The following is a 16,462-nucleotide window of genomic DNA, read 5'->3' on the forward strand; positions in this document are numbered from 1 at the left end:
CCCCTGTTATATGGTTGGAGCAATAGCACAGCGGGTAGGATGTTTGCCTTGCATGCAGCCGACCTAGCCGACCCAGGTTTGATTCTTCTGCCCCTCTCGGAGAGCCTGGCAAGCTACCAAGAGTATCTCACCAGCATGGCAAAGCCTGGCAAGCTACCTGCGACCTATTCAATGCGCCAAACACAGTAACACGTGTCACAATGGAGTCGTTACTGGGCCTGCTCGAGCAAATCGATGAACAATGGGAAGACAGTGACAGTCCCATGTTATGATTAATACATTTTTTCAAAGATGATTTTTTTTTAAACAAAAGTGACATGGATGTAAAAGCAATTATAAAGTCACAAAAGTATTTGAAAAATCATACCATCTTAAACTCAAACATTAGTCTTCTTGGAATATTCAGAATCTTAAAAGTATTTCATAATGCCCTAGTATGCAGCAAAACAGAAGTAGATATTGTTAGGGTCGAGACGCTCACTGCCCATGAAGGAAGACTCCAAGAGACTTTCTCATGCAACACACACAGGGTTTATTGCCCAAGCATGCTGGGGCTCATTACATGTCCCAAAAATAGGACAGAGGCAGAGAGCCCCGAGCCAAAGTACAGTGGGTTTTTATAACCAAGAATAAACAAAGGAATCTTACAGTACAGCAATCTGCAGCTTTACCAAGAACAGCACGACACTTGCACAAGATGAACTTCTTCGGAACATCTGAGCACATGTCCCCATATCTGGCCCACCACAAGGTCATAGCAGGGTGTAGGTGGGAGCTACATTATGACTCTTTTGAGCCAGCTTTTGCAGCTCTAGTTTCACAGCTTTTACAGTTTTCTGGTTAACTCTTTCCTACCACTTAGCTCTTTCATGGCTATTAGCCCGGGCAGCCCTCACATTTCTATCTCCGGCCTTACAATATCAGCAAAATTATTATTCTTAACCTCTATCAGGCACCAGAGAAAGAAAATGTACTAATTGGTGTTTTCCATCTTCCAAACAACTTTTCCTTTCTCCTTCCATTTTTAAAGATTCTAATGTATTAATGCATTTTCATGAATGCCCAAGACCCCTGGCTTAGACAAAGGCCATCTCTACACAATACCTTCATACTCTGATGCTATCGTTATATTCTGTATCCTATTTGATGACAACATTCTATAAATAGACACATTAAACATATTGAAACAACAAATTTGTATTTCTTTGAAGAAATGTTCGTTATATAATAGCAGGTCATGATTTAATTTGAAGAAACTCTGACACTGGGATTTAAAATGACAGGGATGGTTTGATGGAAAAAATAAGCATAGCTATTTTCTTATAAATTGTGTAAAAGTTGCAGTTATGCTTTCTAGAATGTAAAACTAATGTTCAGGATATACTACCTTTGTGAATTGTGCTTTTATGTGAGAGAAGCAATATAATATATTAAGAAGAGAGTAGAATTGAATTTAGCTCAATATCTCACCTTCTATGATCTTAAAGATACCTTAATCTTCATAGGTAAATAGAATAAAATATCATATTTTCCTCACTGGGTATATTCAATAGAAAAAATAAAGTTAAAATAAGTTAAAAAAGTAAAAAAGCAAAAAATAAGTTATTAATAAAATCTATGTGCTACATTAGAAAGTACAAAAGTGATTTCCATGTATATATGTGCATAGAAATTCCATGTTAGGCATGTAGTCACTTTATAAAATAATGTGTACATATATTTTTATATAACCCACCACCTTCAGCAACTATCTGTATTTGCTTCCTAGTTTTGATCATTAGTCTTGGAGATTTTTATTTTATGTTATTTAAAGCAGTTTAAGAGAGCTATCATATAAAAAAGAAGAGGCAACTTTAAGAAACCTTGTACCACAGTTGCCCTCAAAACCTACTGTCTTTGAATAATGATTTCAAGTCATATGGATATAGATGACTATATTTTGTACAAATAAGTAACTCTATGGTCAAAATGAAAATACATATACAATCACATTTCTGTTCAGCAATAATGAGAGTTACATCATAAAATAGTGTGGTACAAAGGAAATTAGAAATGAAACATAATACTGAAAGAATTTGCATCTTCTCAAAGTGCAATTCAAATGTTAACGATATCAATATTTATTGTCTTTTTTATTTTTTAGGTGGGGAACACTGAGAGGAGCTCAAGGGCAGAAAGAAAAGTTTTGGGTATGTAATTTTATCAACAATTTTTTGGTCATTTCCACTCACACATGTATGTGCTTCTTTACTAATAAAGAGCCAATGTTCAGTATACAATATGCTAAATGTATATAAAAAATAACCTAAAGAAGATTTGAACAGACAATCTCCAGCAGTCAGTTGCTTACTTTTTTGTTTTGTATAATTTAGTATTTTTTTTTTACTGTGTCTGGCATATTGAATACGTCACAGGGAGCTTGCCAGGCTTTGCCGTGTGGGCGAGATACTCTTGGTAACTTGCCAGGCTCTCTGAGAAGGGTGGAGGAATCGAACCTGGCTCGGCTTGGCCTGGCAGCGTGCAAGGCAAATGCCCTACTGCTGTGCTATCACTCCATCCCATAATTTAGCATATTATTTATTTTTACTTTTAGAATTTTATTTTTAAATTTTTGGCCCAAACTAGTAGTGCTAGGATCTTATTACTCCTGGCTCAGTGCTCACGAGGCATTGTTGCTGGTGTTTGGGGGAAGTAGATGATGCCAGGAATCAAAAAATGTTTCAACGCGCATACCTTCACCAGTGCACATTTCCCTCCATCAATGTCCTCAGTTCTACCCCCACCGTGCCTTAATGGTAGATGCCTCTCTCTTTCTCTTTCTCTCTCTCTCTCTCTCTCTCTCTCTCTCTCTCTCTCTCTCTCCCTCTCCCTCCCTCCCATTTTTTAATTTGCAAAATAAATCCTACTCATTTTCCGTTGTTTACAATGCTGCAATGTTTGGGGAGGACAGCCTCTCCCCTCTATAACTGTGTACTCCTCGTTACATTTACCCAGTGTCCTATTGTCATTGCACTACCAAAATGATACTTTAGACGTATTTCTCTCTCCCCAGCCCCTACCCACATTTCCTCTCCCTCTGATAATCAGTTTATTTTTTCCACAGAAGGAAGTTAGTTTTATTGTGTTTTAGCAATGTATTTGCTTTGATTATGTACGTTCCAGGTTTGAAACTGTCAGGCAATTGTTTTTCACTCCCCAACTTTTTTCACTTAGCATAATAACCTCAAGCTCATTTTGTTAAAAGGGTGCAATTTCATTTCTTAATAGCTGAGTTGTATTTCATTTAGTGTATATTTACCCACCCCTGAGTCTAGTTACTCATCAGTGAGTAATAAGGTTAATTCCACGTCTGTGGATTTTTTTCTTGATTGCTTGAAAAAGAGATACAAAATCCTACAGAATCAGTTTTTTTTTTTCTGTATTTTGTGGAAATGCCTTGGTCTAGTATTGCTAGTTCATATACTTTCATTTTCAGTTTGCTAACGACTCTTCATACTGTTTTCTATAGAAGATCACAATTGCACATTGCCTTAAGTGTTTCACTTTGTCAGGCTTGTGGTTCTATGTGTTATCTGGGCCTCCCTGGAGACGTTCAGGTAGCCACCAACTGGAGTTTAGGGACCCTAGGTGCTGGAATCAGGTGTGCAGGCCTTATCTCTCTCTGCCAACCCATTTAAAAAATAAATAAATAAATTAGATATCAGAAAGTTTTTTTTTGTTTTGTTTTTCTTTGTTTTTGTCTTGGGAGTTTTTACTAGGTCTTTGCAAAAGCAAAGTGTGGGATTTGCGTTAGGCAGAGAAACATACCTAGGAAAAAGAGAATCTGGTCAGCTTTTCCTTTAGAGGAATCTTCGACACATAGCCAGTCTCTTTTCTTTGTATGTGTGGACTAATATGAATAGTGTGGATCACTGGGGTAGTGAATAACTTAGGAGGTGAAATCAAGAAGGAATTAAATTGAACAAAAACTCCAGTCTGATTCAACTCAGTTGCTGAAGGAAAACCAAGGTGATTAATCTTTCATGGTATCTCTTTAAAGAAAAATGAAAGGTTAACCATCTTTGAAACATAGCCTCAAAGTCAGCCTCTACAAGTATTATGACAAAATATCAAGCATAAATTTGAAAATTATAAGGCATCAAGAGCAAGAAAATGTGACCAATAACAAGGAAAAACAGCTCCTACAGAACCAATAGCTTGTACTTAAATTTAGACTGAAATAATCATTTAAAAATATTGATAAAAGGATACAATTTTATAAAGGATTTCAACATACTATAAATCAATTCTTTTCCCTTTTTTTTTTTTCGCCACTGCTGCCTCAGGGTCTACTCCGAGTTCTGTGCTCAGGTGTCATTCTTTGTGGGTTTTAGAAGAGCCTATGTGGTGCTGGGAATCAAAGCCAGTTTAGCAACAAGGGAATCACACAACACATGCACTAACCCTCTAACTTCACAAATGAATTCTTGAAGGCAGCATTGCAACTAAGAACTCATTGTATTAGTCAAATAATAGAATTAGCAATCTCAAGACTCATTAAAATATATTAACATTAGAGTACACATAAAATATAAAATAATGATAAACAGCTGAAACAATGGTGACAGATGGAACAATAAAATGTTTTGATCTACATAAAATTGTATCATCACAATTATGACAAAAGGCATGATAGGAAAGATACTTCCTAAACTAAGAGACATTAACTCAGCGATTTAGAAAGCTTTGTAAACTCCCAGAAGAAAAAATAAAAAATTCATAACTCGGTACTTTATAGTGATAGAGTTGAAAAGATAAAATTAAATCATAAATTAAATAGTAAAATATTTTATATGTAAATACATTTTGCTCTTGGTTTAAATATAACTTTTATTTTGAAAAGTGTAAATGTAAAACCTGAACTAAAACCATCTAGAAGAAAGCAGAAGAAAAATTCTCCTTGATATTGAACTTTGCATTGATTTTTTTTTTACATAAAACTAAACACATGAAAAACAAAAAGAGAAGCAACTGTGATTACATAACGCTAAAAAGCCTCTGCAGGGAAAAAAAACTCATAAAAATTAACCCATGCAATGGAGAAAATACAGAAGATATGGAAATATAAAGTATGTATATATATAATCTAGAAATATAAGAACATACAAATAATAATATTTTATTTGTGAAGAATATAAACACCAAAGTGAGAAAACATCACACTAAAAATAAAAGATCTAATTGTTTTTGGCAAATTGTCAATCAGTATGTAAAAAGATATTTACCTGAATAGTTTGCCTATTGTCAGAAGGTCGTTTAAACAATTATCAGAGAAATGCAAAGAAAAAGAATATCTGTATACTGTTGTTGAAAATGTGAATTTTTATAACTGTTACTGGTGCCCGCTTGAGCAAATCGATGAACAATGGGAGGACAGTGTTACAGTGCTACTATGTTCACTGGGATTAAGAGTCCACAAAAAGTAATATCACGGTCACACAGTCACTGTCCTCCCGTTGTTCATCGATTTGCTCGAGCGGGCCCAGTAACGTCTCCATCATGAGACTTGTTGTTACTGTTTGGCATATCAAATACACCACAGGGAGCTTGCCAGGCTCTGCTGTGTGGGCGGGATAGTCTCTATAGCTTGATGGGCTCTCCGAGTGGGACGGAGGAATCAAACCTGGGTTGGCCACATGCAAGGCAAAGGCCCTACTTGCTGTACTATTGCTCCAACCCATATGTGGATTAAACAAAATGATTAATTTAAGATTACTGCATTTCTATATGCATTTAAAGTAGTATTAATTACTGCCAAGAATTGGAAATGAGACCTTCAACAGAAAATTGAATAAAGTTTTATATATTGTCATAGTTGCTTAAATGTTTTTTTCAAATTTTATATATTTTATTTTCATAAAAGTACTCTACAGTAGTTCATTATAGATAATATTCAAACACCAATTCCACCACCAAGCACCTTCTCACCACAATAAGAAGGAAGTGTGTAAATGTTGTTGTTAAATATGTTTTTCTTAATGATGGGCCACATAGAAGACAGTGGTCTTAATAGTCTGTACGTATTGCCTAGTGTATTGGGCTATACCACCTGGACTTTTGTAATTAGACTACAACGATTACACAATGGTGAAATTGACCAACAATACATTTCTTAAAATATATTACCATCACAAAATGATATAGGAATATATATATGCCACGGCAGAGCCTGGCAAGCTCCCCTTGGCGTATTTGATATGCCAAAAACAGTAACAATAACGTGGACAGGTCTCATTCCCCTGACCCTGAAAGAGCCTCCAATATGGCACCAATATGGGAAGGATGAGTAAGAAGAGGCTGTTAAATCTCAGGGCTGGGGCGAATGCAGACGTTATTGGCACCCACTCGAGCAAGTGGATGAACAACGGAATGACAGTGATACAGTGATACAGTGATATATATATGCATATATCACATGCAAATAATATATATGCATATGCATAATGGAAATTTTTTCATTCATTTTATGAAAAGAAAAAGTTTTTTGCTTATAGATAAAAGGAAGACAAAAATGCCAAATGAAAAATTCAGATAAGTACTGTATAATCTCAATATATGTGGAATCTCAAAGAGTTAAACTCACAGAATAGATTAGTTTCCAGGGGCTGGGGGTGGTATTGGGGGAAATGTGGGTAAATTTAGACAAAGCATGCAAACTTCTAGTATAAGATAAAAGTATTTTGGGAATTTCATAGATGAAATTGAAATTACAGTTTAATAATACTAAATACCTAGAAGTTGCTGAAAGTTTCTCAATACATGTAAAAATGTTGTTATGTGAGATGATGAATGTGCTATTTTGGTAATTGTATTACTATATAACTATGTTAATTAATAATTTTGTATGAGTGAAACTAATAGGATATTTCATATCAATTTGCTCTGTATTAAGCTGGAGAGAAAAAGGATTATTGACTAACTTCACCAGAGCAAGTAAAAAAGAAAGTCAGAGATGGCTTGAGCGATAGCATAGCGTGTAGGGCATTTGCCTTGCAAGTGGTCAACTTGGCTGACCTGAGTTCGATTCCTTTGCCCCTCTCGGAGAGCCCGGCAAGCTACCGAGAGTATCTCGCCTGCATAGCAAAGCCTGGCAAGCTACCCATGATGTATTTGATCTGCCAAACACAGTAACAAGTCTCACAATGTTACTGGGCCCACTCGAGAAAATCGATGAACAATGGGAGGACATTGACAGTGACAGCTAAAATTGTAATTTAATGATAACACAATGATGTGATTGCATGTCAAACTTGATTTCATATATGGTTATACTTTTAATCAAACAAAGCAAAGTAACGTGATTTAAATATTAGATTCAAAATATAAAAAAGGCAAAAGTTACAGAAACAAACAGACATGAAATTGTCTTAGTATTATGGTAACTCTTACTTATTTAATGGGGACAAAATTAACTAAAGTATAAATATATGAATATAGAAAATATTTTTAAGAATAGTAATTTTAATGTACAGTTATTAATAGGTATCTATTCTTTTTACTTCATGCAAAATATTTGCCAAGTTTATTATATTCTGGGACATAGACAAGTTTAACACAATGGAATAATTTAAGTTACGTAAAGTATGACTTAAAGGAAAAGAACAGATATAACTAAAACTAAGATAGAGTACACACACACACACACACACACACACACAGAGGCACGTACACACATAACGTGCACACACACGATCAAGTGTTGTTTCTTATGCTAAGAAAAGTTGGTAAATGGGAACACAGTGATAGCACAGGGCTTAAGGCACTTGCCTTGCATATGGCTGACCCAGTTGTACCCTGGGCACCAAATCTGGTCCCTAATGCCCTGCCAGGAGTGATCGCTGGTCCCCAAGCCAGCAGTAGTAAGTCCTGAGCACCACGGATATGGCCCAACACATAGCCCTTAAAAGACTAGCACTTGCTAATAAATTTATTACTTGACAAAAACTGTGAATTTAATAGCAAATATGTGTACTAGAAAAACTGTCACTGTCTTCTCATTGTTCATCGATTTGCTTGAGCAGGCCCAATAATGTCTCCATGGCGAGACTTGTTGTTACTGTGTTTGGCATATCCAATATGTTAGGGTAGCTTGCCAGGCTTTGCTGTGCAGGCGAGATACTCTCGTAGCTTGCCGGGCCCTCCAAGAGGGGTGGAGGAATTGAACCCGGCTCCGTGGGGTCAGCCGCGCACAAGGCAAATGCCCTACCACTCAGCTGTCACTCCTTAATTTAAATATATTTCCATGTATTGTTTTAATTAAAAGGTTGAAAGCAATAATCATTAAAATATATGGGAGTTGTTTCCCCTTCTTTATACATGCAAAGAGGAAGACGATGGCAAAGAGTAGAAAATAATTATAAACAAAGAAGAGACATAACAGATGATAGTATAGAACAAAGTTCATTCTTTAAATAGGAAGTTTTGTTTTTAAAAGTAGAGTAGAAAAAAAGCATTGAAATTTTATAAAAGAACTTTGGTAGAATTTCAATAGACATAAAGTAGGTAATACAACTTTATAAAATACTTCATGGCAATATATGAGAAATTATAGGTATGTCTGAAATTTTTAGGAAAAAGGCTTATTTAAAATTCACACAATAAGATAAAGAGTTGGGACAGTGTGTGAGGCACTTGCCTTGCCTACGAGTCATGCAGTTCAATCCCCAGAGCTACATAGCATCCCCGAGTCTCTCCAGGAGCGTCCCTGAGCACAGCTAGCTGAAAGGAAGCTCTGAGCACCTCTGGTTCTGAACAAAACCAATCTAATAAACACTAAATTCACACAAGATGAAAATAGAAAATCTTATGCTATGATGCTCTTTGAAAAATTGTTGATTTTGTATTAAAAAATATTTCACAGAAACACCAGTTTCAAATAGTGTAATCGGTAAATTCATCTATTTTTTTTTAATTTCTAAGGGAGTACCTGGTGATGGTTAGGGCTTACTCCTAGTTCTATGCTCAGGCTCAAGGACCATTTTTGGGGGTGCTGAGGGGACCATATGTGGTGTTTAGGGGCCGTGTAGTACCAGGGGTTGAACCTGGGTTGTCACAATGCCTTACCTACTGTACTCTCTCACTGACCCTTGAATCATCTAAATATTTAAGGAACAAGTGAAATCAATTTTGTATAAAATCCAGATGGGGATCAGAGAAGTCAGAAACTTTTCTCAACTCATTTTATAAACTGGCAAAAACATCATTACAAACACTTGATCACTTGATCCCCTGTTATTCATCGATTTACTCGAGTGGGTGCCAGTAACGTCTCCATTCATCCCTGTTGAGTGCTAGCGTAGCCCAGTGGCATCTGTTCGTTCTAGGAACATGCAGAGCCTCAAACCGATCATTCAGGGTCTTGATGAAGAAGTCTGACCATCTTGTAGGTGGGCGTCCACATGATCTTTTGATGTCCCGTGGAATCCAATCAGTAATGGCTCTAGTCCAGCGGTTGTCTGTAAACCTCATTACGTGTCCAGCCCATCTGATTTTTGATGCCTTGGCAAGTGAGACAGCGTCCCTGATAAAGAAACAACTTGATAAAGAAAATTAAATTACAGGCTACTCGTTCTCATAAAATAGAATTCTAAATCAAAGAATAAAGTTAAGAAACTTATTAACAAAATAATCCATCATGATCAAGTGAAATTTTATCCTTAAACCATGCAATTGGTTTTAAATATTAAAATAAATCAAAACAGTTCATCACGATAACAAAGGAAGAAAAATATCGCATGATGATCTAAATTAATGCAAAAGTACATTTGTATATCTTAATGCCTGAATTCGTTTTTCATTGCTGCCCAGCAACTTTGCAGGTGAATTTATTATTTCAAAGTTTCATTGGATCAAGAGCCCGCCCAGCAATTTATCTGGTTCTTCTCTCTGCTCGTCATGCAGAGAGAAGTTCAGAAGGTTGCAATCAAATAATTGGAAAAGTCATCCTAGCATTCTCCAAAATCTTGTCACAAGCAACATATCTTTAAGCATATCTTTACTAGGATTGGGAAGTACAGTTTCTAACTTCCAACACAAATTTTAGAAGACTCACCTATTTAGTCTTGGCATTATCATCTTCCTTTTGATTAATTCGCAGTCTTGTTAGTCTTGTTATTTAATCACATATTCAAAATCATTAATTTCATCCTATTAACGTAACCACTGATAAACACTTCATTATATTCTTGTATTTTGCACAACCTCAAGTGGAAGAGATTACATAGAATGGATTTGCCTCCCTGATGTTCTTGACAAACTGTTAATGTTTTTGTTTCCCCAAATACTTTAGTTTACTAGTCTGTGTACCCTTTGTATCCATCTTTGTCATTCTTCTCCTTTCACACAGAATTAGACAATCAAATCTATTTTTTTCTTTTCTCATGCTGGTAGCAACTCAATAATTTTCCATTATTTCCTCAGTATTGGAGTCCTTACTTCTATTCTAGCCTTACAACCCACCGACCTGCTTCAGTTATATGACCTAATTACAATTTAATTGCTTCGTTTCATTGCAACATGCTGCAGTATGCTTTAGTGTTTATGCTTTTATAAGTTTCCTTTACCTGAACTTCCTCTCTTCTTTTTTAAAATCTCTGATTCATTCATGCTCAGACGACAAGTACTGCAACGTTCATTAATCATCCAAATGAAGGAGATGCCTCTCTATTAATTTCAACTGTATTCTGTGCATAGTTCTACCCTTTATTTGCCTAGTAGCTGTCGTCTTCATAAAATCCAAGATTGTAGGGTTGTATGTTATGTATCTTTTATTGCCTTTCATAGAGGGAGTCTCAAGAGTACACCCTTGATAGCTATAGTTTCCTTTGATGTGGTATGCGAAAGTCTCATACGTTAATTAATTTTGCTTTGGGTGTTTGGAGGGACTCTGTATTATTCTACTTCTGGTGGTTACCAACATGATAGTCACAGTGATAGTCACAGTCCTCCCATTGTTCATGGATTTGCTTGAGCGGGCCCAGTAACATCTCCATCATGAAACTTGTTGTTACTGTGTTTGGCATATCGAATACGTCACGGGGAGCTTGCCAGGCTCTGCTATGCGGGCGAGATACTCTCGGTAGCTTGCTCTCCAAGAGGGGTGGAGGAATTGAACTCCAGTCGGCCATGTTGGCTGCGTGCAAGGCAAACGCCCTACCGCTGTGCTATCGCTCTAGCCCAGGTTACCAACATGAGCATACATGAATGTTAAATTAACTGATGAATGATGTAACTTTTGTTCCTATGTAGGAAATATTTATTTATTGTGCCGGAGGCTTAGTAGAGTGGGCAAGGAGCTTGTACTGCATGCTGCCTACCTAGGTTAGATCTCTGACTTAAGTCAGTTCCTCTAAGTACTTCCAGAGGTGATCCCTGAACAGCACTGAGTATGGCCTCCAAACAAACAAACAAACAAACAAACAAACAAATTAGGTCTTAAGAATTCCAAATTCCAACAAATCAAAGGCATATATGGGGGGTTGGAGGGATATTGGGATCAGTGGTGGTGGAGAATGGGCACTGGTGGAGGGATGGGTACTCGATCATTGTATAACTGAAACCCAAGCACAAAAAATCGTAAGTCTACAACTGTACCTCATGGTGTTTCACTAATAAAAATTAAAAAAAATAAAGATAAACATGAGTTCCTTGTGGTTTAATGGGAAAAAATTAAGATATCCAAGTATAATATTCAGAATTCTTTTATTTCTTTTTCCTGCAGATTGCTGCCAATTCCTGGGGAAATTCATGGGGAGAGAATGGCTATTTCAGGATTCTTCGAGGAGTAAATGAATCTGACATTGAAAAGTTGATTATTGCAGCTTGGGGCCAACTGACAAGTTCAGATGAACCATAACATAGCGTTAAATTTCTACAAGGCCATGCATTGAAGTTGTCCCTTAAACTGAAATGAGACATATTGAGGTTCTCTGTGGCAGTGAACCTTGTTACTATTGTGATGCACTTGTTTTCTTGTTGCACCCGGGGTCATTACTTCTGCTTTATATTATGACTAGATAAAAAAAAAAAAACAGACAATAGAAGGCAGCAGATCAGCTAAATGAATTTAAAGTTCCCTGATTGTTTTTTTTTTATTTCTCTTTTGACAACATCTTTTTATTTTGCTTGGTAACTAGCAGTGTGATAAGATTGGTATTAGATGTTCTTGATATTAGGGTGTAGAAATGACATGGTTTTTCCCTTTAATAAGGAGGACTTTAAATAAGAAAAAGCAAGAGCAACTTGCCAATTTACCCTTTGTATGATTTCTTTCAACCAATTAATGCTTTTTTAACTTAGAGTTTGCTTATGTCTTGCCAAGAGAACAATGAAAATAGACGATTAAATTTTTTTCTCAAAATGTTAACATCTTCTTTTTATATACCTAAATTTAACTTGTAATTTGCAAACAAAAGAGAGTAACTCTCCACAGAAAAAAAACTTGTTAGGTACTGTGTAATGATCTGGGATGTAGGGATATTATGCAAGGAGAAAACCTTAGCGGCTAACAAGACCTATACAGTCTTGAAATGTGCACACCCCCATTTCTGAAAGGCAATACCTTGTGTGAAAAATCTATTAAAATCAGTTGCATACTGTATTTGAAAAGACAACACATGTACCCCATCTTTTTGATGCCCTGATTCAGAAAGAATAAATATACTTTTTTCACAACCATTTTACAGTTCACTGCTTGCGAGTCTAAAAAAAAAAACTAATTTGTTATTAATTTGCATCTAATTTTTATTTTAGTTCTCTGACATCAGAGAAATAAAAATAGTGTCACAATGAAGTTTGTATATACTGTTTTCATAATTTACTAGCATCTTAAATAGAAACAAATGAAGAAGCAAAGCTGAGTAGTTATTTGAATCTGACCTGTTCTAAATTCAATGGGGGATGTAGCCATGCCTTAATTTCTGGGTACTCTGTTATCTTACTTTTCCAAATTTAGCCTTTTCTATGTTGCTGTGACCATAGGTGCTCTTATTAAAATAACCTGGAAAATCTAATGCTTAGGATTTGAGAAAACAGGTTACAAAGGGTGAAGAGTTGCTGCCCTTCTTTTCCACTTGAATCACTGCTGCTCCATCAGAAGAAGCTACATACTTGGACCTGTTGCAGAAAAACACAAATAAGGATTCACTTTACTGGGATTAGGACCTCCAGAAGCTTATCTTATCATTTTATCATTTTTTTTAGGTCTCCGTTTGGGTTCTTAGAGGTAGCTTCCAAGACAAGAGTTTGAGGGCAAATATGTAGGAATTGAAAGCCACACAGAGAAGGGAGTGGGGCAATGACACAGAGGAGTGACTTAGCAAGCACTCAGTGGAATATTTGTCTCAGATATACTGGCTGCTCTTGGGGTCTGTGGAATTCCTTAATTGTTCTGGTCTGGCTTGGGGAAGAAAATCAATTTCCAGTGTCAAGAAATAAGCAAAGGCAGATAACAACACACAGTTTCTGCAAGTTAGATCTCAAGATAATATCCTCGGAAACGGTATAGGTGAGGTAATGTGGGTATATCATCCATAATATAGCAAAACTTGTAAAAATATTTGTGAAATTAAGTTGATTCAGTCTTCTTGTTGCTATGCTAATCGATTAAATTTGGGGGATTAATTTTCAGATTTTGGTTTACACGTCCAGGTTGTGGTTGTAGAATCTGTTCTTTTATAGTTTCCTATTCTTTTACAAAGATCCTAATTTCATGACAAACTGATCCCGGAGATGAACAAAAAAGAATCACAACTTGCATGGGCAAGAATGCTTTTGTCCTCCAAACATAGATTAAGATATAAAGTAGCTTTTGTTTGTTTGTTTGTTTTTGTGCACAGCTGGCGATGCACAGGGGTTACTCCTGGCTCTGCACTCAGGAATTACTCCTGGTGGTGCTCAGGGGACCATATGGAATGCTGGAAATCGAACCTGGGTCAGTCTCATGCAAAGCAAACGCCCTACCCGCTGTGCTATCACTCCAGCCCCTAAAGTAGCATTTCTTAACTGGGGTCATATGTCCTTCTGTGGGTCCCCTCAGTATTCCAAGGGACTGTAGGTGATAATCGCATAATTGAGAAGCCGCCAAACTAGAGTAGGGCGCCAATTAGTAGGAAAGGGGCATAGGAAGAAAAAAACCCAAATTGGCCAAGGTTAGGAAAAAAATGAGAAGCACTGATTTAAAGGACAAGAAGAACAAGTTAGGACAGAAATATGCCAATAGAATAAGAAATATATTCCTGACATTTATAGAGTTGGCGGTTCCTTTTGAATGATGTTCTTTTTCATTTTTATGACTTTACGGAACTTTTGTAATACTTATCCAGTATTTGAATCAGACTTCAGAATCAGACTTCAGAAAGTTTATTAGCATCTAGGGAACAAATGACTACTTAAAGAATTGGTTTAATTGATGAATACAGAATTTTCTATAACACAGCTTCCCTGGAGGAGGCCAGGCCGTTCTTGCCTCTGTAGGGATTGAACAACGAAAAGGCCATGTATTTGGGACATTGGTAGTCAGTACTTTTTGTCTGCATATAGGGAAGATTATTATTTTGTACCATTAAACTAGGGCGTCTGCCTTGCACGCAGCCAACATGGCCAACCCGAGTTCGATTCTTCCGCCCCTCTCGGAGAGCCCGGCAAGCTGCCGAGAGTATCTCGCCGGCACGGCAGAGCCTGGCAAGCTCCCTGTGACGTATTCGATATGCCAGACACAGTAACAACAAAGTCTCCAATGGAGACGTTACTGGGCCCACTCGAGCAAATCGATGATCAATGGGAGGGCCTTTACTTACTTTTTACTTTACCATTAAACTAATTACTATGTTTTCCTGGAAAAAGACAAAATAGCAATCCTGATATAGGATATTTGGTAAAATGAGGTCACTTAATTCAGTTGAAAAATGCTCTCTCTCTATGTGATTAGGAAATGTATATAAGGAGGAAGTAGAAAAGACTTGGATTCTTTCTATTTCAGAATGTTTGTCTTTTTTTTTTCAGAATGTTTATGTCTTAATCTCACTTTGCTCTAAACAATGAAAGTACTTCCCTAAGTTTCTAAAATATATAGTCACATATTTTTTTTAAATTTATAAAATACAAGATGTATAGTCACATTTTTTTTTTTAATTTATAAAATACAAGATGGGCTGGAGCGATAGCACAGCGGGTAGGGCGTTTGCCTTACAAGCAGCCAACATGGCCGACCCGAGTTCGATTCCTCCTCCCCTCTCGGAGAGCCCGGCAAGCTACCGAGAGTATTCGATATGCCAGACACAGTAACAACAAAGTCTCCAATGGAGACGTTACTGGGCCCGCTCGAGCAAATCAACGATCAACGGGAGGGCCTTTACCTTTACCTTTACCTTACAAGATGAGAAATATAGTTCAGTGGTAGAACACTCACCTTGCTTGTCTGAGATACATCCTAGGTTCAGTTCCTAGAGCTAAAAGAATTTACATGAAGTGGAATGAAGGCATATAGTATGGCTGAGTTGGTTATGTATGTGATGGAGATATGCTTACATGCCTGGTAAAATTTCTTATACCTTTCATATTTTTTGGATAAGACCTTGTGATACACAGGGGTCACTTCTGGCATGCTTGGGAAACCATATGGGTTGCCATGGGTAGAACTTGGGTCAGCCCCATGAAACGCAAATACACTACCCACCATATTATTGCTCTACCCCCCGAGTAGATTTTCTTGAAGTTTTTTGTCAAAAACATGTATGCAACTTAACTAACTGGTCATAAGGCAATTTTAGGTAAAGGATAAAATGATTGTCTAATGGAGGAGTTTGAAAGTTTGATTTTGAATTTGGTCTACCCAATGATGAATAGATGTGGGAGTCTTAAAACAATGAACAGGAACAACTTCATTTGCTGGATAGGCAGAAAAGGAAGTGATAAAACTTACTGAAAGTGAAGATAGCATAGTTTAAAGCCAGATGGCATGCTATATTAGAAAATGATAACATATCAGTTTGAAAATGTTCCTGTGAACATACTTCCCCTCCTACCCATCAAAATCCAGTTTACCACACTGTTGCAAATAATGGAGATGATGAGAAACTCACAGTGGTTTTAAGAGTACAGTTATTAATTATTTAGTTAATTTAGATGTATCTACTTGTTATATAACTCTGTCTTTAGCAAATTTATTTTCAAATATTAGAATTTGGAGGCAAAAGGAGAATCAAGCTCCTCCTAGTGCCCCAAAGAAATGGTTATATGATTGCAGATAAGTTTCTTAATGATGGTGACATTTTTGACCTATGGGTAGCCCCAGATTTTTCATATTTAGCACAGCATCTTACCTAGATGACCATTTAAAGGCAGTTCCAGATATATACTTACAGTTCAGTACTTTGCAATGACAGTAGGAGCATCTGTCAGATCCATCTGTCAAAAGCATAGAAGG

At 36.7% G+C, this 16,462-nt stretch overlaps 1 protein-coding gene across 1 annotated transcript in view; it reads left to right on the forward strand.

Annotated features, from left to right (window-relative positions):
• Positions 1–11,893, forward strand: part of TINAG (tubulointerstitial nephritis antigen) — a 98,589-nt gene extending 86,696 nt beyond the window's left edge. Inside the window, exons 10-11 of the mRNA XM_056116886.1 lie at positions 2,144–2,189; positions 11,759–11,893. Coding sequence (XP_055972861.1) covers positions 2,144–2,189; positions 11,759–11,893 — 181 coding nt within the window. The remainder of the gene's footprint in view (positions 1–2,143; positions 2,190–11,758) is intronic.
• Positions 11,894–16,462: the final 4,569 nt, after the last annotated feature.

This window comes from Sorex fumeus, unplaced genomic scaffold, assembly GCF_029834395.1.
Source record: "Sorex fumeus unplaced genomic scaffold, SorFum_2.1 ptg000033l, whole genome shotgun sequence".
Classification (NCBI taxonomy): Eukaryota; Metazoa; Chordata; class Mammalia; order Eulipotyphla; family Soricidae; genus Sorex; species Sorex fumeus.